The sequence below is a fragment of the Rhynchophorus ferrugineus genome, unplaced genomic scaffold, assembly GCF_030347505.1.
Source record: "Rhynchophorus ferrugineus isolate W39M unplaced genomic scaffold, kcgeb_rfMv2 rfM1, whole genome shotgun sequence".
Lineage (NCBI taxonomy): Eukaryota > Metazoa > Arthropoda > Insecta > Coleoptera > Curculionidae > Rhynchophorus > Rhynchophorus ferrugineus.
This window is the reverse complement of record NW_027472580.1, coordinates 1864795-1890619: the sequence shown is the minus strand read 5'-3', so window position 1 is coordinate 1890619 and position 25825 is coordinate 1864795. Positions and strand designations below refer to the sequence as shown.

Here is a 25825-nt window from a genome sequence, read left to right as displayed (position 1 = left end):
TGAAATTGTCACTAACCTTTATTGCAACAATGGACGAAATACGCGCACTCCAAGAATAGAGTCGCCCTGGCAACCACGGCTGAATGGGGCTGAAAACAACATCGAATATGGTAGAGAGCAATAAAAGTGATGGGTTTTTTACCAGGTCTAATGCAGAGGCCAAGAGGAAGGCGTCAGGAACAGAGCCGGGTGGGCAAGTTTCTAATAGGAAGGCGAACCTCTGCGTTCCGTTGTATACCATGCCGGTTGGGATGAGTTTTCTCTCCTTTAGGAACACAACCTCGGATTCTCTTGACGTCTCGCCGAATTCAAAGGAATTTCTTCGACTGAAACCTATAGCATTTTTATAAAAATCAATTTTGTGTAATAATATATTTTATTCTATATTATTTACAGTTTATTGCTAATTAATGTGAATTAATAAGAATTTGCCACTGATTAAGTTTCATTATCTCTGAAAGCTACTATCATGAGATTACTATTGAATTGTCATAATTTGTACTCCAAACTTCACCGATTAAGAAACCGTTTCAAAATATGTCACCTCTATTTTTCTATAACACCCCTTAGTTTCTGGCGACATTTTTAGAATTCACCTTTTGTTAATTTTCTCGAAATTTTTAAAAGCAAAATCTGGCTTATATCCATATATTCCACAGGGTAGTGTCTTGGAACCTGTATATGCTCTATACTACTGTATCCTAAGAACAAGAAACAGTACTTGAAATATTTGCCAACGACACGGTTATCATGGTAAAATATATATCTCTGTCTACGGTTGTAGAAACAGTGCAAATAGCAGTAAATAAGATCTACAAATAGACTAGAAACTGAAAAATACAGCTTAATAGTTCGAAACCTGTCCATGTTAATTTTGCGTTGTGGTGGAATGACAAAAAACTAATTATATCATTTGACAGATGCCCAATTCCTCAAGAAGAATCAGCTAAATACCTCCTAATACATCTCGATGATAAGTTGAATTGGAAAAATCATGTTAAACAAGATGAAGAGCAGATTTCAATTAAGTCAAGCAGCTGTACTAGTTAGTTGGAAGATATTCTCAAATAGGTCTAAAATCAAAGAGATTTGTTTATCAGTCAATCATAAGGCCAAATTGGAACGTTTGGGGTGCAAATATGGGGTTGCACTAAAACATTTAACCTAATAGTAATGCAACGTACCCAAAACAAAGTTCTAAGATTAATTACTAATGCTTATCGCTACGTAACCAATTAGCTAGCGTAAAGAAATACATGACAAAGTACTTACATTTACTACCACCTCCGGATTCCTCCATACTTCCATCCTTTTTCTTTCCTTTCTTCAGAAACTTTAATTTGTCTTCCATTCTCCTCTTCGCTTTTTGCAAGGTATGGCTCACGTGGCCTTTACTCGATCTCTGTTGATAGTGTTTGGAAGATTGCCTGAACGATAGCAACGAAGTCCATTGAAATGAAATCGGTTACCAGTTATGTATATAGTCTATTCAAAGAAGCAGTGAACTCCCGTCAAATATAATAAATAACAGGTCAATTGAAAAGTCTCCGACCTGACAAATAGATGGCGCTACCAGAATTAAATCCATATGTTTTTTCAGTTAGCCCTAACCCTCAAAACATGCGTGTATAAATATGACAGCTGCCGGATCATTAGTTTGTGGATTATAGCATTTTAAGTGAAGCAACTTGTTATTGTGAAAAAAATGGATAAAAAGGAATTTCGCGTGTTGAAAAAATATTGCTTTTTGAAGGGAAATATTTTTATGTTGAAGCAAGAACTTGGCTTGATTCCAAGTTTCCGGACACTGCCCCAGTAAAATCAACCATCAAGGATTGGTATGCTAAGTTTAGGTGTGGTGAAATAAGCACCGAAGACGGTGAACGCAGTGGACGCCCAAAAGAGGTTGTTATCGACGAAAATATTTTAAAAAATCCACATAATGATTTTGACTGACCGTAGATTGAAGCTGAATGAAACAGCATACACTCTAAAGATATTAACTGAACATGTATTTGCGTATGAGAAAGCTACGTGCAAAATGGGTGCCGCGCGAGCTCACTCTTGGCCAAAACCAACGACGAGTTGATGATTCGGAGCAGTGTTTGAAGTTGATCAAGCGAAATAAGCCCGAGTTTTTCCGTCGATATGGGACAATAGATGGAACATGGCTCCATCATTTCACTCCGAAGTCCAATCGACAGTTTTCCAAGTGGATTGTACACGATGAACCCGCTCCAAAGGGTGAGAAAACGCAACAGTCGGCTAGTAAGGTTGTGGCGTCTGCATTTTGGGATGCACATGGAATAATTTTCATTGATTATCTTGGAAAAGGAAGAACCATCAACAGCGACTATTACGTAACGTTATTTGACTGTTTCAAGGACGAAATGTGCATGTGCAGTTCACCTACAAACAGACCGTACCCGCTCCAATAACATTAAATAATACTATAATTTCTTATAGCAGTAATGCTAAATATCTCGGAATTAATCTTGATGCAAAACTTCGCTCGAAGGAATATGTAAAGAAGAAAAGAAAAGAACTGGTATTGAAATACAGGAAAATGTACTGGCTAATTGGAAGAAAATCACAACTGTCAGTACATAATAAATTGTTATTATATAAGCAAGTACTGAAACCCATATGAACATACAATTATGCTGACACAGTCTCTAAAGAACCATACCATCTTATCTTGTGTAGTGTTATGTAGTGAAGTGCATATAATAAAAAATACAGCAGTGACATATATAAACATTATTTCACCAGAGACTGAGATAGGGTGAATGGGTCCTCCTAGTTATATAACTAGATGTAAGTTATCATAAAGACAAATTGTAGGTTAATTGGAAACAACAAGTAACAATGTAACAATTAAATAATAATTTAAAAAAATATTTATATTAGAATAATGTCATACATCGAATCTAAAATAATCTAAAATGTGTAAAATGTCACATTTTAGATTGTCACATAACATTAAATTCTGCAAGATTGCACCTTTTTGACGTCATAAATTTAGATGACGTGAGTTCACTGTTCTTTGGATGATTATACGTGATTTTACCTGATAAAACTGGCTGTATCAGTGAAACTGTCTCCATTATCCGGTAAATCGCATTCATCGACAGATTGGGAGTCGCCTTTCTTGAACCAGTTGGTCATGATGCCGCCGATCTTCGATTTCTTCGTTGTTTTGATGTTCAGGGGATCGGGTACTATACCCAGAGCTTTCTCACTCTGACGCGGCGTCAAAATATGATGTTTCTTCCTTAAATTTCCTAAGGGGCTTTGGTTAGCTTTACCAAAATCATCGGTTTCGGTCTCTAGTAGGCTCTAAAAGAGAAATGATCAGAAGCTTCCTGGTTTTTTCAGGTTAAACATATTTACGGCGCATGTTGAGGAAGTGCTTCGCTTCTTGAATAAAAGTTTACGAACAATGCCTTTATCATCAATGGTGTATGTGGTTTCTCCCTGATTATCAGCCTCATCATCAACATTCGTTGAAGATTGATGCATGTGTCTGCAATGGAGGTATTTAGAGAGAAGTTACTCGACGGAAATTTAGTGACGACATACCGAATAACTCGGGTAGTCTGCATGTTCCCTTCTTTTTTGTTGTTTTTCTCTGCTGTGTCCAGAAGAGCACTCAGTGCTACACGTCTAAAAGAACCTCCGTGTCCTTCTTTGACGTATGTCATCAACTGACGAATTTCACAGTATAAACTCTAAAATAATTAAATTTATTTTGATCAGAAATGTTATGGGATTTAATAAATATATTGTTTGTTTGCGCACTCTGTTTTTTTTATTTTAAAACACAATTTAGAGTTGTGTACGATTGAGTTTAGGTAAAATGTTGAAATAATCTAAAAATCTATCGCAGACAAAATATAGATTTAACTTTATAGGCAATTGTGGATAAATGTTTCGCGACGTTCAATATCTAGATGGCACTAATTAGAATTTACTATTTGTTTAAATCGCTATGCTATCAGCTGCGAAGTCATTTGATTGGGTTAATTTAATTTTAAGATACATTTGTTTTAATTTTGGACGGCAATTTTTGTTTGCAGAAGTAAAGAACCGTGCTTTTAGCGTTTTTCTACGTTCTCGTGTTTAAATTATAATAAAAATTAGTTCGTTACAATGCATATTTTAAAAAGTATAACTAAAGAGAGTGTCTAGATTATTTGTTTTTTATTCTGGAAGACAAAGCTTAGATGCTGCCAGTTTAATATTCTTGATATATGTCTTTAATGTTGAATATCTCTCTTAATTCTTATTCAAAAAACATTTCGGTTCTTTTTGCTAAAACACGTAATTTATAATGGATACTCAAAATATATTTATTCAAAGTATTGTTTATTTGATTCTACTAATTTTACCCAGAAATCTGCAATGCGCATGGCGTGTGGACTCGATACAAAAAGGTGGTAGTCAGATGGAGGCAGGTCTGAGAAGTACAGCAGGTGCGATAAAACTTATATCCAATATATTCAACATATCCAAGTGTTTTTTACGCTTCTTTCGTTGCGTTTGTTATAGACCGCAAAATCATATTATCATGCCTTTGATCATACTGTTGACATGTCCCGATCAATGCCCAGTTCAAATTGATCATTTTGTTGTCTGTAGCGATCAGAATTGTCTACTTTGTCAAGTCTAAACAGTCTATAACACACGACGCCAACCTGGTACTATCTATAAGACTATCTTCCCATCTTTTGGATCGATTCATCGTTTGTAATCGTTCCCAAATTACGGCTCGGCTCATATTTAATTTTTCTTCTAACTATTTTTGGACTTTCTACTAGCACTTTCTTTGTTTTGGGCGTTGAAATTGCCACACTTGTCGAAACCACGCTCGTATGTTCCTTATGGTGAGTATGCTCATTATAAATCTCTACCAGTTAACGATGACTGTCAGTGGCTTTTCTCTGTTGATGAAACAAGAAAAGTAAAGCATGGTACAGGAAACAAAACTTGACATTTTCAAAAAAATATGACTCTCTAACATTGTTATTTTCGAGGGATGTAACTTGCGTAGTTTTAAGGTTAATTACATATATATCAAATCATAATACTGCATAGCAATTGCTGGCGAAAACTGTTATAAAAACGGGCATGTAATTACTGATACACTTGGTGAAGTCGTATATATTAAGACAGTGCTTAGAATATTTGAGGTATAAAGATACCATCACCTGTTAGCTCAATAAAAAATTAGTGCACTTTAATAAGGGACTCTTGCTTATTAATCTTATCTCCCTTTTATCATATATTGCTTTTTACACTTTTTTACAAAAGAAGAAGGAAAAATAATGAATGTGTCAGAATGTATTTGCTTGATTTCGATGTTCTAGAATAAAGTTGAAAAATGATGGGTGGAAATTACTTACGAGATTTTCAGGTGCTCGAATTTCCTTGGAAGCCTCCACGAACCTCGTCACCAGAGGCTTGAAACAGTGACTTACTATGTGGCTTTCGATTCCGCGAACTCCACCGGTACCACCTACGGCTTACCGTGTATCAATTCCAATATGTATTGTTGAACACCAACGTTTCTATATATAATTCATCTAAGTGATTTGAAATTACTTACTCAGTGGGGATAACAGTGACGTAGGATCCACGCAGTAACCCAAATAGGCGTGAAGTACCTCCAGGATTTCGGTGATGGGTTGATATTTAACGAAATTTCGCAGGAACTTCTTGAATTGTTTTTGATTGGACTTGTGTAATCTGGATAAGATATTTTGACACTGTGTTCGCAGGAATTCTGCCGCTGGGCCTCTCTGACCGTCACCGCATCCGTGTGGGCATCCTAAATGTTTCAATACTCTAAAACAACAAATAATTATATTAAATTAGTTAATATTCCCTTTAAGGTATTAGGTGTTGTTTACAATAAAAAATTTATTAAATATCTGGCCCACTGTAAATTGCTGTTAATTCCGACAGTCTACTGATACAGAAACTTGCTGGCAATTAGATGACAATAAAACTACAGTAATAAATGAGTTCCTAATATTGAAGAATATCATCTAATAAAATCAATATTGAAGACAATTATGATCTATCTTCATTATCTCATTATTCTTCTTCTTGTCAATTCAGTGACAATTATTTAATTGTGTAAGCGATTTGAGCATTAAATGTGTAGAAAGTGGTAAAAAGCGCCCTACACAATGACAATGTAGCTAAATGTTTAAAGTATCGTTTCTAATTTAAACAATTTTCTGCCCATTTTCACCTGTTTTTGTTGTTAACTTTTTTCTTTGAACATGTCCGTCATGAACTAATCACTGTAACCTACTTTTCGACAAATACCAACACGTACAGAGACAGATGGGTCCACAGCTATTTTTCAAAAAATTTTTCATTAATGGGAACTAATTATATTATTGCTTTATTTTGAAAGTTATAGAATTTTGGGCAGAAATTGAGAAACGGTGAACTCGGATCATAAGTTTCAGAAAATACGGAGGGTAAAGTAACAAACATTAATTTGTTATATTATTATATAAGCTCTGTTACTCTAAAAACCCTCTATAGTATAATAATGGTTTATTATATATTTTCAAGGCATTGTTATTGGAAAAATGTAACTCACCTAATAATCGTGCTCATGATTAGTTGATGTGGAGGCATAGTCGTTTCGTTCATTATAGGTTCCCCTCCAAATGATGTGTGAGTGTTGCTGGCTGACATCTTCTCCTTTTCGGATTTTTTCGGAGTTTCTTGATCATCACCAGGAGAGTTCATCGGTGGATCTTCCTTCGGTGTTTGTTTTAGTATTCCCATATCGACAAGCAATTCCAGAAGGTTTAGGATTACCTCTAGAACTCTTAGAGTGCATGAGGTGCTTTCTCTTAACGAAGTACGATAAACTGCCTAAAAACAAGGAAATGGAAATGTTGAATTAATAAATACTGGGAAACCTCCCTTTCATCACATTTAAATTATATGTTATTTTAGTTATCTATTAATTATCATGGGGTAAAGAATACATTTATCTATTGCTTTCTATCAATAATTTTGGTGAATTTCATCAATTATGGGACAATATATTTGTAAATTCATGGTTTGGGCGATTGGAGAAATACAGCTGTGGATTGTTTATATTATTTTATTAATGGTTAATTGATGTGGTATTGATTTGTACACGCATCACAGCTTGGGTTGAAAACATTTCTAATGAAGTTAAACGAGGTGTGTCGAGAATATTTCAACTGGTAAGTGGTTATTTAATTATCACTGTAATTTACCTGTTGTCACGGTAATTTATGTCACATTCATTGATTGTGTAGGTAATTAACGAACTGACACAATGATTCACTAACTTCACTAACATTTCTAGCCCAAAGGCAACATTGGAAGCTGATTATGCTCCCCTAAAAATGATTAAAGATATGCGGGGATGTGTGAAATGATTTGACTAATCGATTTGAATCCGAGCCGTTGTTGACCAAGGAGATCTCGTCTCTACACTGATTTTCAACATATTAGTGGATGCAATTATGCGAAACGTTAAAAACATACATACCATTCAGCATGATGTTACGAACTCCTTGGCCGATCTGATGTTCGTTAGTGATAATACATATTATATTCGTAATACAGAAGTTAAGGCTTCTTCTGCATTCATCCTTCATGATACAGTTCGAATTGCAAAGCCATATGACTTGTGAATTAATGAAAAAATACCAATGTATTGCAAACTGATTGATCGCCTGCTATTAAACGTCTCAACGGGATCCGCACAGGGGTCCGTATTATAGTAGAAGAAAGTACCATTAACTGTTGAAGAATGCGCGTGAGAACAGTCCAGGCAAGCTCAATAAGAACCGATTATAGAACTTGACTTGAAATTTGAAATCAGTACGATTAGAAATAATATACTTCCTTCAATGATTATGTGAATTACGAAAAGTGTGGTTGATAGTCGACAATTTTATTCTTAGGACTTATTTCTAGGGTACAACAGACCAAGTGAAAAGTCCCCGGCCTACCATAGTAAAACAAATTTTTTTGCCAAAATTAGTTTTTTCATTCAACATAATTCCCTTCGAGGGTGATACTCGGATTATAGCGACCATCCGACTTTTCGATACCATTTTTGTAGTACGATTTGTCCTTTGATTCAAAATAGGCCTCAGTCTCGGCGATCATCTTTTCATTCGAGGAACATTTTTTCCCGGCGAGCATTCTTTTGATATCTGAGAACAGGAAATAGTCGCTGGAGGCCAGATCTGGAAAATATGGTGGATGAGGAAGTAATTTGAAGCCTAATTCATGGATTTTTGTCATCGTTTTCACTCACTTGTGACACGGTGCATTGTCTTGGTGAAGCAGCATTTTCTTTTTCTTCAAATGCGGCCGCTTAAAGCGATTTTCGTCCTTCAAATGGCCCAATGACGCTATGTAATAGTAGCTGTTGACGGCCTTTCCTTTTTCAAGGTAGTCAATGAAAATTATTCCATGCGCATCCCAAAATACAGACGCTATAAACTTGCCAGCCGACTGTTGCGTTTTCCCACGCTTTCGAGCGGGTTTATCATGTGCACTCCACTCGGATGACTGTCGATTGGACTTTGGAGTGAAATGATGGAGCCATATTTCATTCATTATCACATATAGATGCAAAAACTCGGATTTATTGCGCTTGATCATCTTCAAACATTGCTCCGAATCATCAACTCGTCGTTGTTTTTGGTTAAAAGTGAGCTCGAGCGGCACCCACTTTGCACAGAGCTTTCTCATAACAAAATATTCGTGAATGATATAATGTACACGTTCAGTTGATATCTTTAGAGTGTCGTTATTTTATTCATTTTCAATTTACGGGCATTCAAAATCATTTTGTGTATATTTTAAATGTTTTCTTCGGTAACAACCTCTTTTGGGCGTCCATTGCGTTTACAGTCTTCGGTGCCCATTTCACCACGTCTGAACTTAGCATATCAATCCTTGATGTTTTGATTTTCCTGGGGCAGTGTTCGGAAACTCGGCATCAAGCCAAGTTTTTGCTTCAACTGTAATTTTTCCCTTCAAAAACAATATTTTTTCAACACTTTTTATTCCTTTTTTTTTCACAATAACAAAAGTTGCTTCACTCAAAATGCTATAATTCACAAACTAATGATCCGACAGCTGTCAAATTTATATACGCATCTTTTGCGGGTTAGGGCTAACCAAAAAATATATGGATTTAATTCTAGTAGCGCCATCTAGGTGTCAGGTTGGGGACTTTTCAATTGACTTGTTATTTGTTAATATGTAGATATATTGTACTGATAGATTACCTTTAGTACGACAGTGAAGTCAATATTGCCTTCTTTAGTTATATAGCAAGTAGCTCCAGGTGCTTCCGGAATATCCTCGTTGCTGTACGTTATATTGGAGTCGGTTTGGGATCTGGTTAGACTCGATTTTCGATCGCGATCCTGCCAATTACCTAGCCGACCTGCAAGGCTCGCTCCGTCTATTTGACTGTCCATGGATCCCTAAACCAACATTTTTAAGATCGTTCTTTCACCAAAAACAATCTATACTTTCAACCCACCTGCCTTCTTAGATAATCGGGAGATGGAGTTGGCGTATGTTCAGTTACGGTGATGATGGGATTAGCCATTGGTTGGGCGTAAACGGATTTACTTGGTCTTCGTCCCTCCCACCGGTTTTCCTCGATAAATCTGATTGAAGAATATTTTGTGATGATGTATTGGTATCAACGTTTCAGTGAAATCGATGTAATTATAGAAGATCGTGCACAAATTAGTTTTGAGGAGTGATATCATGCTTTAAGTACTACTGTTGAGAGGGTACCTACAGTTGCTCTACAGGAATTAATAAAGTTATGTTAGTTAAAAATAGATAGTTTAATTTAAAAATTAAGGTCGGTTTTTATATAGTTTGGGTTGAAAGTGTATAAGTGCGTTTATATTTGCTGAATAAGGATCTTCTGGTCTTCTTAGAATGTACGAGTTGCTATGGAATTTACTTCAATCACTTGCGAGATCTTGTTATCATTGATTTCGCATTTCCAAATATTCAGGTTATTGCAGAAACTACTTCTGGGAAGCAAATTTTGTTAAGAGCAATTTAAGAGAGAAAAACGGTGAAATTTTTGTATTGAATTGAAATATTAAGTTATAATTTAACTATCAATTTTTGTTGTGCAAATATCTCGTGAATAATATTAAGTTATTATGGGGTATATTTATTACAATGATAACATATATAGTCTATTCAAAGTTGATTTGTATATGACGTCATCAAGATATTTAATGTATTGCCTACCGCAATTTGTTTTATATAAAAGTCCAAAAAAAGATATACAGTAGATCAGATGCCTGAACGATATGGTCATATAGTATTACGACTTCGTCCCTATCACTGTATATTCAATCCAATTGAGTTGATATGGGGGTAACAAAGACTTATTATAATAGACATGCTGGTCGAGAAGGATATTCCATCAAGAACTGTTTGGATAGGTGGAAGGGAGCATTGTAGACCATAACACCTTCGGTTTGGATGAACTTGACAAGACATACAGAGGAAGTAACTGATAAATGGTGGAATCGTGAATATGTTTTAGACAGATTGGAAATTAACAGTTTAGTGATTGAATTGGACAGTGACTCGGAAACTGAAAGTAACTAAAGGAAACTTTCAGGATATGTGATGCAATGCTGGAAATTTCTGAGACAGAATAATGAGAGTGAAAAAAACTATGCACATAATTAATAGAATATAACTATAGCAAATGGTATTATAGAGCGTGAAATATTTGTGTGCACACATACGATAGTAATTATTCAAAATTAAATATGAGCATTAGGTTAGAATGTATGAAGGAGATTGAATACGAACTGTGTTTTAGATGTGGTCAATGCATTAGGCAGAATTCAGTGATTAATTGTATCAAGAATGGTGTACACAGGTGGTAGCAGAAGAAATAAAAAATACAGTGAGATCAAGATGACTTAATAAGTAAACACACTATCGAAGGAAACAAGAACTAAATGTAAAAAGGTAAATATGCTCTCGAAAGAAAGTAAAATACATTATTTTGATATATAATTGTTAATTAGGTGGATTAGGCTTTCAGGGGGAAACCACTACATAAAAACGCGCCTAGAACTCCACCTTATGGGTGGCGCGGAAAAAAGTTCAATGTAAATATAATAAAACAGCTCTAACCTACAAACTATTATGCCTGTGTTCTTAATTGTACTTTTAAGTCCTTTGATAATATAAGCATTAGATGTAGTATAATGTTAAAATAAAATAAATATGTTTGATAACATTTTTGTTCAATTATTTTATTTATATTAGAATTTTGTTGTACGTCAAAGCCAAACTGAACTAAAACTCAGAGTTAATGCGGCAACATTGCGACGTCTTGACGTCACAAATTTCGATGACATATACAAAAAAACTTTGAATAGACTACATAAAGAGTAATCATTGAAATTTCCGAAATAACTGAAGCAATTAAACCAAACAAGAAAACTTAATTTGTAGAAAGAAAATAGAAAGAACAATTTAGGAGCTGAGCTGAAGTAACTGAAAAATTAGTTGATAATGAAAATATGGTGCTTTGTGGATAAAATATTTTGATTTAAACTATAGTCAATTCAAAACAGCAGTGACACGTCTGTCTAAAGTTGTAAATTCGTTTTACAGTCAGACAATATTATCCTTCTCATTTTATTCTATTTTAAAAAGAGCTATCCTTTTATGTTGTTAGCGAAGTTCGAACATGTAACCGAAAGATCCTGCTAAATTTCTTCGTTTATCAAACGTCTGAAAAATTCTTCAAAAAATTATGATTACAAGTTATAAACCGGCAAACGTTGTTTTAACGCTTTGTTTCAATAAATTGCAAATCGCCGGGGTTTTTATTGAAAATATTTTTTTGCGTCTTTTGCTGTACTGAATATTAGTACGGACACGGTCACTAAAATATCTCAAAGATAAAAAGCAATATAACCTTTAATTCATCAAAAAGAAGTCGTGTTTATGCGAAATAGGTGACGAATTAAGAACACTTTGTTGTTAGCTATATCAGAGATCTAATATACGAAATGTAAAAAAACAGTAAGTCGTTTTTTCAATCGAAACATAATTTAATACAATTTTTTCAGAGAAAATTGTTAATCTGGAAAGTATCCATAAAAAACCAAAACATATACAGCTATTTGAGGGATTTAGAACATCCCTTCATACACTGTTTACACGAAGCGAATATACACTGCCACGAAGGGGTTTAATGGAACTTCCAGAGATTGCTTTTAAAAGAATACAATTTTTAAAAACATACAACAAAATCAATGAAGAATTGTTATATCAATTTATATATTTAAATGAGACATAAATATTTTAGAATGGTACAATGGGTCGCTCATGGTGAGATAATAATAAATATAGTGTAAAGACAACAAAAGTTGATGGTAAAAAGTAAACGTTGGAATAACTATTGATTAGGTTTTGTTAGTCCTAACATTTATAAATAATTCATTGCAGACATATAGTTCTTTATGCAGGAAACAGGAATTATTTTATTCCTGGTGCAGATTGAGTGTTTTTCTCTAAGTGCAATGGTGACTACCATGTAGTTTTAAAATCAACTATTAAACAATTTAGAGTAACCATCAGTTATTGTTATGCAATTGTTACTCCATAAATATATATGAAATTTTATTTAATTGCATTTTATGTAATTTACTTTCTTAGATATAAGCCTAAGAATACATATATGGTAGATCAGATTACTGAATGTTATGGTCACAAAGTATTATGTCTTCCTTCCTATCACTGCATATTTAATCCAATTGAGTTGATATGGGCTATTGCAAAGAATTATTGCAATATACATTCAAGTCGAGAAGGATATTCAAACCAGGACTGACTGAACACTTTCGGTTTGTGTGAGCTCGATCAGACACATTGAAGAAGAAATTACCAATGGTAGAATCTTGAGCAAGGTTTTGATATATTGGAAATATACAGCTTAGTTATTTTAACTTGATTAGTGTTTCTGAAAGTAACAGTGATTGAAAACTTAATGAACGTTGGTTTATGATTCAATGCTGACAATTACCAAGACAGTGTGAAGAAAGAGGAAACAAGTAAAGGTCAGTATATAATTAATATATTTTAATTGTAAAAAATTGTATTATAGAGTGTGAAAGCTTTATGAGCATCGTTAAATGTAGCTTTATCAAGAAAGATGGATACAGGTAGTAACAGGACGGACTAAAGAGAAATATAATAATATCATGATGACTACAAGGATACATCGCATCGAAAGAAACAAGAACAAAGCGTAAAACATAAATATGTTCTCTAGTGAAAATAAAATACATTACTCAGATATACAATTGTTAATTAGGTGGATTATGCCTTCGGGAGTTACCAAAAACTTACAAAAACGTGCCTAGAACCCTACCTATACTAGTGTGGGAAGAAGTTCAATGTATATATAATAAAATAACCCCAACCTATACATTATTGTGGCTATAAAATTAATTGTAATTTTAAGTAATTTTGTTAAAATAAATTATAATACGTAACTTTTTGTTTCGTTAATTTATTTATATTAAAATCTTGTTATATGTCATAGGCAAAATGTACTAAAACTCGGAGTTGCTGCGGCAAAATTGCGACGTTTTGAAAGGTCTCCCGTGTCACTACCGTTTTGGATAGACTACAGATATGTTATATTTTATTTAACCCATTTTCGAAAAAATGGCAGGTGCTTATAATGCTACCCATGTATTTTATAAATTCGATTTAGTTTTATATTTTATATTTTTTTGATGTACTAACATAACTTTAATCGGAAAATAGACGCTGCCTAGGACTTACCCCTCCGAGTTAATTTCGTCAATTAAACAGCTAGGAAGTGGACAGACACAGACAATTATTAGGAATGTAGTGGACATAGATGCAAAACAGTAAGAAACAAGATAGTAGCGTTATTAAGACATTAAACATTGATAATGAAACATAAAGTAAATTTCTGAAAAAAATGGGGTGTCAAGTATTAAGTAAGATCAACAGTCTGTTGAACAATTATAAAATATCACTATGGTCAAAAATAGTAAGACTTTTGATATATAATGGCAATTTTTCAAATTTTCCAATTTCCAAATTCGGTTTGGTGTCATGGAGCTAAATCAGGTAACTAAGGCGCAAAGGAATGATTTATTAATATCAGAATTTTTGAGTTCCCAACCCCCATTTAAACAGTTTTTGGCAATCAGAAACTTAATGTGGATAGAATCATAGTTAATAAATTGTTTGTTATTTTGTAGAGTTATTTTTGTTTTTTTTTTATCCGAAACACCATGTAAAAAACGAAGGAGGACTTTTAAACGACTTCTAGATCTTTTGTAGCGGCTTAGTCTCTATAGAGTTCTTATTTTACCTTTTTCTTTTTTCAGTTTCCTTTATGTCATTTTTAACTCTTATTCTTTTTTTAGCTTTTACCGTCAACTCGTTATCTTATTCGTTTTTTATTCGATTTATCGTAGTTTTCACTTATTTTTGATCAAAATATTTACTATTATTATTTTTTGACTTTTATTTTATTTGTATTAGCTTCCTTTTTGTACTATATTGCAGTCTTTCACCATCTATTTCTTGCTTTTTATCATTAGATTTTTATTCTCTTTTATTTTCTTCCTTTTTTTTCTACATCTTTCTTCTCTTCCTCTTCCTCTTCTTCTCTCCTATGCTATTTTTTCCTTATCATCTTTATCATGTCTTCAATTTCCATTTTCTCTTTCCCTCTTTCTATATCCTCCATTTTTCCACATACTACTTTGTTTCATCTTCTATAACATTTCAATGCTTTTCATATTTTTTAATATTTCTACTCCTTTTCCCCTTGTACTCCCTTTCAGTCTTGTTGCTTTCACGATATTTATTATGTTTTTATTTTGTAATGTTTACCCACTTTACTTCAATTATTTTCTATGATTTTATTTTTAATTGATTGATTTTTTTCCATTTCTTTTCAGCCCAATTCAGGTATTATAAGGCTTATTATTCTTGTTTCTCTAAATCTTGTAACCTTTGCCTATCTCTGTATTATTTGTTTTATTTTTGGTCTTCTCAATTGGGAAAACATATTATTATTTTTTTTATCCATGTTTGATAGTTATCTTCTTTAGATCTCAACATAGATTCTTCTTTTTGCTATGGCTAATTTTCACTATTTTGTTTTCCTTTTTTCACTATTGAAAATTAGGACAAATGGAATTTATGGCCCTAACAACCTAACGAAACCAAATTAATCTGATTTGGAAATTCCTGTGGAAGGTGTGAATAAGTCTTAACCATATTTTGACCGTAGTTTGAGTAAATCATTAACAGAATATAAATAAAATATTTTCCTAATAGAATTTAAAAATATTTTGAAATTATTACACCATATTTTATTTACATTGCACATTATATGATATAATTTATAATGTAACTGTATTGTTAACATCTATTATTAGTAAATATTTAGCAAAAAAATATGACAACTTTGTTGGTCTTGTTAAAATTGTTGTTTTACAAAAATAAATATAGTTAAAATAATGTCATAAGAAATATTGCTCATCTTTAGCCTATATCTTATCGATCTTTTGCTGGTTTTTCACATACAAGTTTATGATGAAAAGAAACCCTTGCAGTGCAAGAATGACACAATATTTATAGTATATCTTAAGCAGAGTCAGAATGAAGTTTAGACTAAGCCAATAATTATGTTAATTAGATTGTTTGAATCGCTAGGACTTGCGAGGACATTTCATTGATTTATTTGAAGTTCGCTTACAAATACCATTCGAACCAGTCAAATGCTTTAACAAGAAAACATTTTCTTTACATGTATCTACAGTGGGAATTTAAACCAAATAAAATTTGTCGAATGACCATCAAGTTTAAAGCTCAGTGCAGTATTTCAATAGAATTTTTAAATGACAGTCTGAAAAATGGCGTGGTGAGTGTAGGTATCAAGCTTTCGCTATGAAAAAGGAACAATTTTTATTAATGAAATGACAACCTTAGTACGTGAGGTATAGCTTGTAGCAGGATTTGTTCTTTGCTTCAAAATAGGTCTCAGTTTCGGCGATCACCTCTTCATTCGAAGAAAATTTCGTCCTAGCGAGGATTATTTTGAGATCTGAGAACAGGAAATAGTCGCTGGGAGCCAGATCTGGAGAATACGGTGGAATTCGAAACCCAATTCATAGATTTTTGCCATCGTTTTCAGCACTTTCTTTCTCTTCAATTGAGGCCGTTTTCGTCCTTCAAACGGTGCAATAAAGCTATGCAATTGTCGCTGTTGATGGCCCAAGGTTCAAGGTAGTCAGTGAAAATTATTCCATGCGCATACTAAAATACAGACGCGAAAACTCGAGTTTCTTACGCTTGATCATCTTCAAACACTGCTCCGTTTTTGGTCAAAAGTGAGCTCGCGCGGCACCCACTTTGCATACAGCTTTCTCATACCCAAATATTTGTGACTGATATGGTGTACACGTTCAGTTGATTTCTTTAGAGTATCTGATATTTCATTCAATTTTAATTTACGGCCATTCAAAATCATTTTGTGGATTTTTTTAATGTTTTCGTCGGTAACAACCTCTTTTGGGCGTCCACTGCGTTCACCGTCTTCGGTGCTCATTTGACCACGTCTAAACTTAGCTTACCAATCCTTGATGGTTGATATTCCTGGGACAGGGTCTGAAAACTCAGCATCAAACCAAGTTTTTGCTTCAACTGTATTTTTCCCTTCAAAAAGCAATATTTTATCAACACGCGAAATTCCTTTTTATCCATTTTTTCTACAATAACAAAAGTTACTTCACTCGAATTGCTATAACTCACAAACTAATGATCCGACAGCTGTCAAATTTATAGACGCATCATTTAAGAGTTTGGGCTAACTAAAAAGATATGGATTTAATTATAGTAGCGCCATCTATGTGTTAGGCCTGGGACTTTCCAATTGTCGGGTTACCATAATATCCTCCAAATCACAATTGAACCCTAAAGAAATTTTTACATTTTGCTTTCAATAAAGAATAATAATTTGTCTAAAATAATATTGGATATCCGTTGGAAAGCTACCAGATTTTGTTTATTAGTGGTTTCACGCAGTTTATATTGCACATATTGTAACTTAGGCTTAGAAACGCAACATTTCAAATCAATTAGGTAGTTGTCATATCTTTTCGATAATAATGCAATAAGAAAGAAATATTTAAAGGCAAACCTCAGACTTGGCATGCTTTTTCCTTTGACCAAGTTGTTTGGAATTGGCTCAAATGATTTGGATAAACCAGAATTCTTGCGGGACATTTCCTCACTGGTATCCAAACTGCGGTGGTAGTCCTAAAATGTGCCAAAGCAAGCGCGTAATACATTAATTCCTTCTCTACCTGTACATAAAGCTGCAATAAAATGCTGTTCTCGTTTGCAACAAAAATGATTGATTTTCATACATTTTTGTCATAATGCTTTTGTTTAAATAAAATAATTTTAACGAGCTGTTGTATTTATTGGCTGATAAGAAGCTATTGGAAATGCAACGTAGACATGTTGAAGGGAAGTTAGGAAATGTAGAAATAGGAAAATAAAAGAAGAAAGCGCTTACATTGTGTCCTGTAAGTTGGCAAAGCTGTTTTGCAAGTGGATTATTCTACCCATGACAAGAGAACCTGTTTATTACAATTCCAAATCAGTCAATTGTTATCTATATTATCATATAGTTAATCATAGAGAAATATTCAAGCCAGATATCATACAAATTTGCAATAGTAACAGGTGGGGTAAAAGTCCCGCTACCATTTTGTTTGCCTATAACTTTGATCAAAGAAAATATACGTAAGTTTGATTTTCTTAAAAATTTTATTTGGTATTTACATTTTTTTTTGTCGTGATTATGTAGGGTAAATGGTGAGCCCGTCGCTATGAAACTTTCGGCTCTTTTTAAGGTACTTTCATGACATCGTGCAACATCTAAATTTCTTCAATTTCGTGACGAATATTCTCTTAAAGATGTTCAATCGTTTGGGGCTTATTCACAAAAATACTTGATTTTAAAAAACCCTATAAAAATTTTGGTGCTCTTAAATCAGGAGATCTGGCTGGCCATGCTAAATCTCCACTTCGTGAACTTAGTCTTCCTGAAAAACGTCATTCAATAATTGAAATGATGAACGATCTGAGTGTGCTGTGGCCCCATCTTGCTGAAACCACATGTCATCAGTCCTTGCTCTTCCATTTCAGACAAAGGGAAATTTCGAAACATGTCTTGGAACCATTCAGTAGTAACAGTAACTGCAACACCTAGGTTATTTTCAAGAAAGTAGGGACCAATAATGTTTCCAGTATGAATATCACTCCATAGAGTTGTTTTTAGTGGACGAAATGATGTTTCATGAATTAATTGAGGATTCTGTGTTCATTAAAACCGACTGTTCTATTTATTGACGTGGCTACTGAGAAGAAAATGGGGTTCATTGCTCATTATCAATTTAGACGAAAAATCTTCAATTTCACCAGACAGCCTTAGGATTAGTGTACTCAATTCATTGATCAGGATCTCTCGGCAGCAATTTGTGGACTAATTGAATTTTGTACGGGAACATTTTTAAATCAGTTTTCAAAATTCGCCTTAAACTGCATGCAGAAATGTGTAAGTGGAAACCACGTCCCCGAATTGATGTTTCTGGAAACTCTGCAACACTATCGCGCACCAGAGCCACATTTTAGCGTGCCGAGACGTCCATTATGTTTCAGAATGAGGCCTGTCTGCTGTCGTACCGTACTCTCGAAAATTGCCATGTAAACGATAAATTGTGGTTTTGTGAGGCACTGGACGATTAGGATATTTTTGACGCAATATCCGCTCGGTGGCGATAATGGAACGATTATTTTCAATAAATGTTGTCACTATCTCTGCTCATTCTTGTGGCGTATATTTCTCCATAATAAAATTTGGACATCTACACAACACAATATTTAAAGTGGAACTGAGCTAAACATCGCATAATCAAGATGGCGCGCAATCAAAATGATAGCGGGACTTTTGCCCCGACCCTTATTAATCTTGAGAAATGCATGCTGATTGAGCATTAATTCATTTATATAAACATACAATTACATCTAATTAACAATTTTTATAAAATATAAATGATGGATATGGTGTAACATTAATTTAAAAAGATGGAAAATAAGAATTTCGTAAATCTCAAGTTATTGTAAAGCATTGCAAACTGACTTTCTTAAATCCAAGCTATATTACGACAATTGTATTTCAATAAAAATTGTTATCTTTTAAAATGTTATTCATCGTTATACACCACAATATCGATAATATACGTTAAATGGAATAAGTAACAATCAAGAGCTATTCAGTAAAAAAAAAAAAGTTTAACCTCTAAAAACCTGAATACCCTAGCATCAATAGATTTCGAAAAAGTTGTTGACAGACTAAGAAGAAAAATGTTATGGATTATATTGGAACTAAGAGAAGTAAATGACAAATTGGTAAGAATAATCGAGGATATATAAACAATTTGTTCACGGAACATGAAATAATATACACCAAATATAATACATCTAGAGCGCTTTGTAGAACAAAAGGTGTGGTTGATTTTAGGTTCAATCTTATATTACTGATTTTAACATATTTAAAATTAATCTACTAATATACTTGGTAGATATTGTCGGATTCTACACAATGTCTCGACTGATTTGATTTATAAAACCGATTTATTATTGGGTTGGAAATCAGAGCCGATATTTCTAAATTCTCTTTTAAATTCTTGTCATTGGTAGAAGTCCGTGTATCGCAGATCGAAGATAGAAAGAGATAGGAATACATACATCCAGAATTTTTTTGGCAATATTCTGGAAACGCACCGGTTGTGAGTGATCCAGTAGTTTTGGATCATCTTGGCCGATTTTTTCGAGCGCTTTGTCGGATTTAGACAAGAGTTTCGTCTCCACGAACGCTTTGAGGTCGGCTATTTTCATTCTGCGACGTACTTTTTCGCTAGCAGCTCGCTTGTGCAGGGAATCATCTGATTGTTTTCTGTTGATATATGGCGATTCTAGAAGAGAATTTTAATTTTATCCTAATGCTGTAATGTTGGATGTATGATTGAATTTTTACTGATTTTACAGTAAATTTATATCGGATACGTTTAATAAGCAGAAAATATTGCGACTTTGAGATATTTTTTTGGTGACAAATTTTAACAGCAGTGTTTCTTTGTAGTTAATATTAAATTACCTCTATTTACAATATTTTCAGCAATCTTTTTTGATGCCTCGAAGAAAGAATACTCTGATTTACTTGGTATACACTATCACTAGTTTTGTTTTAGTAAGTTTGTTTCTTATTATTTCAACATTGGTAATACTACTACTGTTAAGTTTTGATAGAAATCTGGATAAAAAAGAAAAATTTCTATTACAACTTAACGAAATATTATGTTGACTTCATCCATACAGTGTTGGATTCATTCAATATCATCCAACAAGTCTTTCAATTCATTGTCTTTGATTTTTCTGACCCTCTAGGTTGTTCTTGGTCATTGAAGTTAATATACCCATTTTAATCATTAACAATCCGTATATGATAAAGCTGTATTACCATAAGTTTGTAAATCTATGGCAGCATATTTCTTCAAAGGAAACAATAAAAGTAGTGAATGGTGAAAATGCAATTTAGAGCATCTATTAACGAGCGTTTGTGTATATTAAATAATTCAATAATACTAAATAGAGCATTGTTTATTCATGTAGAGAAATTTTAAAATAGAAAATACAATTTGTCAGATTGTTTAATAGTTTATTTATCTTGAGACTTTTCACGAATATATATTGCTAATCAAAATACACGCAAACAGGTAATATTAGGATCTTAAGTATTCCTTTTTTTGGAGAATATTAATCATACATAGTTTGTCAAATTAAAAGAATGGACAGACCTCTTATTGATAGCTTGATCGCTACAAACCTAATGCAATATCTCTGATGAAAACTATTTAATGTTATATTTATGTGGTATAATTACGAATGTTTGAAGTCTTTGGAATACGAAATTAACAATGAACTATGGATAATTAATTTACCTGCCAATAGAGAAACGTCCTTGGGTTCAGGAACTTCGATGAAATCTTTATTCTCCACTTTTTTGTTTTCGGAGTTTTGATAAAAGGAGACTTCGATTTTTGGTATGGGCAACGAGTTGCTTCTCTTGCGTGGTTGATGTTGGCCAGCAGTTTCTTCACTGATGTCTCTTAATCTGAAAATTTTATTGGTATTTAGTTACATATTAAAGTAATATTTTAGTAAATTATGTTATTTTGAATTAATTATGTTTATAACTATAGGGAAGCTAAATGTTGAAATATGAAATCCCAAATATCTTTGCCAGAATATAATTTAGATAATTATCACTAGAAAGAAGAGCCTTTTACCAGTGTTCTATAAGTAACGATTGACTAGTAACAGCGAGATATTTGTTAAAAATTTAGACAAAGGCACATTCGTTGTCGAAGCCTTTGCTCAAACTTTTCCTACAGTCTAGCATAAGACCAATTTCTGAGAGATTATAAAAATAGAGTCTTGTTAAAATTTTTGTTTTACAAAAATAAATATAGTTAAAATAATGTCATAGGAAATATTGGTCATCTTTAGCCTATAACTTATCGATCTTTTGCTGGTTTTTCACATACAAGTTTATGATGAAAAGAGACCCTTGCAGTGCAAGAATGACACAATATTTATAGTATATCTTAAGCAGAGTCAGAATGAAGTTTCTTCACTGATGTCTCTTAATCTGAAAATTGTATTGGCATTTAGTTACAAATTAAAGTAATATTTTAGTAAATTATGTTATTTTGAGTTAATTATGTTTATAACTGTAGGAAAGCTAAATGTTGAAATATGAAATTACAAATTTCTTTCCTACAGTCTAGCATAAGACCAATTTCTGAGAGATTATAAAAATAGAGTCTTGTTAAAATTGTTGTTTTACAAAAATAAATGTAGTTAAAATAATGTCATAGGAAATATTGCTCATCTTTAGCCTATAACTTATCGGCCTTTTGCTGGTTTTTCACATACAAGTTTATAATGAAAAGAAACCCTTGCAGTGCAAGAATGATACAATATTTATAGTATATCTTAAGCAGAGTAAGAATGAAGTTTCTTCACTGATGTCTTTTAATCTGAAAATTGTATTGGCATTTAGTTACACATTAAAGTCATATTTTAGTCAATTATGTTATTTTGAATTAATTATGTTTATAACTATAGGAAAGCTAAATGTTGAAATATGAAATCCCAAATATCTTTGCCAGAATATAATTTAGATAATTATCACTAGAAAGAAGAGCCTTTTACCAGTGCTCTATAAGTAACGATTGACTAGTAACAGCGAGATATTTGTTAAAAATTTAGACAAAGGCACATTCGTTGTCCAAGCCTTTGCTCAAACCTTTCCTACAGTCTAGCATAAGACCAATTTCGGAGAGATTATAAAAATAGAGAATTGTTTAGTAGTCAGATTAAACTATAAGGTGATAAAAACGTTGATACCTTTTATCGTTGCCTTTAATTTTAAATATAAAGTTTAAATCATTGTAAATAACATTGTAATTGTAAAATTATCTTTAAAATGATAATATGTATAATCAAACCAAAATATTACCAAAAATAATTTTAACAAGATATTTCTCGTAACATTAAATCATCGATATATGTTGTTGAATGACTTAATATAAAAATATTGTGCAATAAAAGAGTTTTACCGGTTATAAAGAAAATGGAGTGCCCAGTAAATGCCTTCCTCCTGCCAGTGCGTAATAAATAGACATCGCATTACACCAACGTCGAGGAATGTTGCAGCTGTCAAGTCCATAATGTGATGAGAACCGAACTTAGCACCTGCTTCGGTTTGCTCTTGTTTCTTTTCACCACTGTCGACCGAATCTTTATCTGTTGACGATCTGAAATGATGAAAGCGTAGTTAGTTACATTATTGTTTGTTTTTATTTAAATTGAGATATATCTGGTTATCATCTTTCTCACTACCATATATTGGCCGTAACATTAAGGTTTCCAAATTGAACTAGATATTATATTCTTTAGTAGTATTTTGTTTAAGCACCACTAACAATAAATAATATTATAATTCCATATAGCAGAATTTTTTTAGCGCTTCTCCGTTTGGGTTTCGACTTCTGAATGTATGTAATGTTAAAGAAAGTCCAGCAATATCATAAATAATCAAGTTCCCCTTAAGGCATATACAACTTTCCATATTTAATCCCTTTTGAATATCACTTGCTTGGATTGATGCCGTATGTTTTTCAAGTTGTTGGGTTTTTGAATCATAGAAAATTATAAAAAATATCTTGATAAACCTAATTTGTATCAATTTTTTCCAATAAACGTCTATCTATGCGAAAAATGGTAGTTAGTAATACATTATTGGTTTTGTTTTAATTGAAATAACTTACCCAATTTTCTGCATTGGTGGTCGAGGGCTTTTGGCTTCAGCACTAGTTGTACTGCCGGCTTGATGTTCCAGATTTTTGTTTATATTATTGGTTCTACCATTTCTTCTCATTGCCAGTTGTATGATGCTAGTCTCAGCCTAAATATTTTAGTAGATTTTAGTTTTGCTTACTGTTTTACGATAATATAGAAGAGAATATGCACAACTGTTAGTTTTTGTCTAAAATATTAGGTGTCTAAAAATAATAATACGCTTTTAAAGTTTAAATATGTTATTGCGGAGTAATAAAACAGGTTTTTTAATAGTTTACCAACGATGTGCATTCTTATTAATTTGTACAATAGATTTCTGATTTAATTGTTTAGCAGTCTTGGTAAAATATTTGTATTGAAATTCTCTCCTTTTTCTGGTCTGGATTTCGGTATTTCCATATTCAATGATCTACTTATTGCCTATTAACCGATTTTTTAATCAATTGTAACAGTCAGGATGGTCCACCTGCTGTTCGCGAAGTTTGCTGGGCCATGGTCGTAAATTTATGTTTGTGATTGCTTAATATTTGTGATTGTCCTCAGGCAAGAGTGTAAAATCTGACAAGGGAAATGATCCTAGTGACGCCAGTAATCAGGCTGGGTAAGACCGGACGTCTTCTGGGATGATTTCTAAGTTGGTCAATCGCCAGTCGGTAGACTTAATGCGGAGGACCGTGGTTCGGAGCCCACGTTAAACTGTAGATCCAGTTCAGATAAACCCTCGTTGGTAACTTTAATATATTTAAAAAACAAGAATCTAAAAATTCGATGCGCAATCGATATATTCAGAAATTGTTATATTAAATAATTGAAATAGTAAGAGAGTTTAGCGTGATTTGTTTAGAACTCAAAACAGATGGATTGGCGTCCAAACTGATGAAACAATATACTCAGCTTATTGTAGTAATATACTGAACCAAATGTAACAAAAAATAGTGCAAAAATAGTTTATTCGATATAAATAGATAATTTACAATCAAGTTAACGTATCCGTTAATAGCTCAAAAGCCCTTTTTAAAGTCAATGCTTGAAAATACGAATTATGTCAATAACCATATTATTGGTCAAGTTTAACGCCCTCTGTGTTTTGGATAAAACAGTTTTGAGAAATATTGCAAACCTATTGAAAATCTTAACCGTAATTGAATCTATAAATTGAAGCATTCATGGAATAAGTGTATTAAAATTTCGGGAAATTGTCTTGAAATAATGTCATTTTTATAACGGTAATTCCATTCTGGTTTTTTTCCGCGCATTTTTACTGAATTTTCTAGTGCAACGGTAATTAGAAAAAGAATCCAGAATAATGCTTTGAGATATATTTTTAATATTCCATGGTATTTTAGAACAGTATCGGAAGATTTTTGAAAAGAAGCTCTTTGAGTTGGTAATATATTAGTCTCAGTATAAAAACTGCAATTAGTCACAAACCTTTAGTCGTTATAATAATAAGTTAGGAAACCCCTTAAGAATATATTAATTAATTATTTTTCAGTTAGAGATCACTAATATTACTACAAACATTTTGCAAAACTGTTGCTGTTTTGTAACAGGTCAATTAAAAAGTCGCCGGCCTACCATAGTAAAACACATTTGTTTGGCAAAATTAGTTTTTTTGTTCAATATAATTCTCTTCAAGGATGATACACTGATTATAGCAACCCTCCAACTTTTCAATATCATTTTTGTAATACGATTTGTCCTTTTCTTCAAAATAGGCCTCAGTTTCGTCGATCTCCTCTTCATTCGACAAAAAATTGTTCCCAGAGAGCATTTTTTTGAGATCTGAGAACAGAAAATAGTCGCTGGGGGCCAGATCTGGAGAATATGGTTGATGAGGAAGCAATTCGAATCCCAATTTATAGATTTTTGATACGGTGCATTGTCTTGGTGAAGCAGCACTTTCTTTTTCTTCAAATGCGGCCGTTTTTCTGCGATATTGTCCTTCAAACAGTCCAATAACGCTATGTAATAGTCGCTGTTAATGGTCCTTCCTTTTTCAAAGTAGTCAATGAAAATTATTCCATGTGAATCCCAAAAATACAGACGCCATAACCTTGTCAGCCGACTGTTGCATTTTCCCACGCTTTGGAGCTGGTTCATCTTGTGTAGTCCACTCGATTGGACATCGGAATAAAATGATGGAGCTATGTTTCATCCATTGGCACATATCGATGCAAAAACTCGCGTTTATTACGTTATCATCTTCAAACTCTGCTCCGAATCATCAACTCGTCGTTGT

The 25825-nt window shown here is 33.1% G+C and overlaps 1 protein-coding gene across 1 annotated transcript in view; it reads right to left on the bottom strand.

Moving 5' to 3' along the window:
* Positions 1-25825, bottom strand: part of unc80 (unc80, NALCN channel complex subunit) — a 109235-nt gene that overhangs the window by 71090 nt on the left and 12320 nt on the right. Inside the window, 16 exon segments of the mRNA XM_076413785.1 lie at positions 17-89; positions 143-333; positions 1273-1427; positions 3071-3526; positions 3583-3731; positions 5406-5518; positions 5609-5847; positions 6620-6900; positions 9312-9512; positions 9572-9701; positions 13885-13914; positions 17288-17406; positions 19942-20132; positions 21159-21331; positions 22842-23039; positions 23553-23689. Coding sequence (XP_076269900.1) covers positions 17-89; positions 143-333; positions 1273-1427; positions 3071-3526; positions 3583-3731; positions 5406-5518; positions 5609-5847; positions 6620-6900; positions 9312-9512; positions 9572-9701; positions 13885-13914; positions 17288-17406; positions 19942-20132; positions 21159-21331; positions 22842-23039; positions 23553-23689 — 2836 coding nt within the window.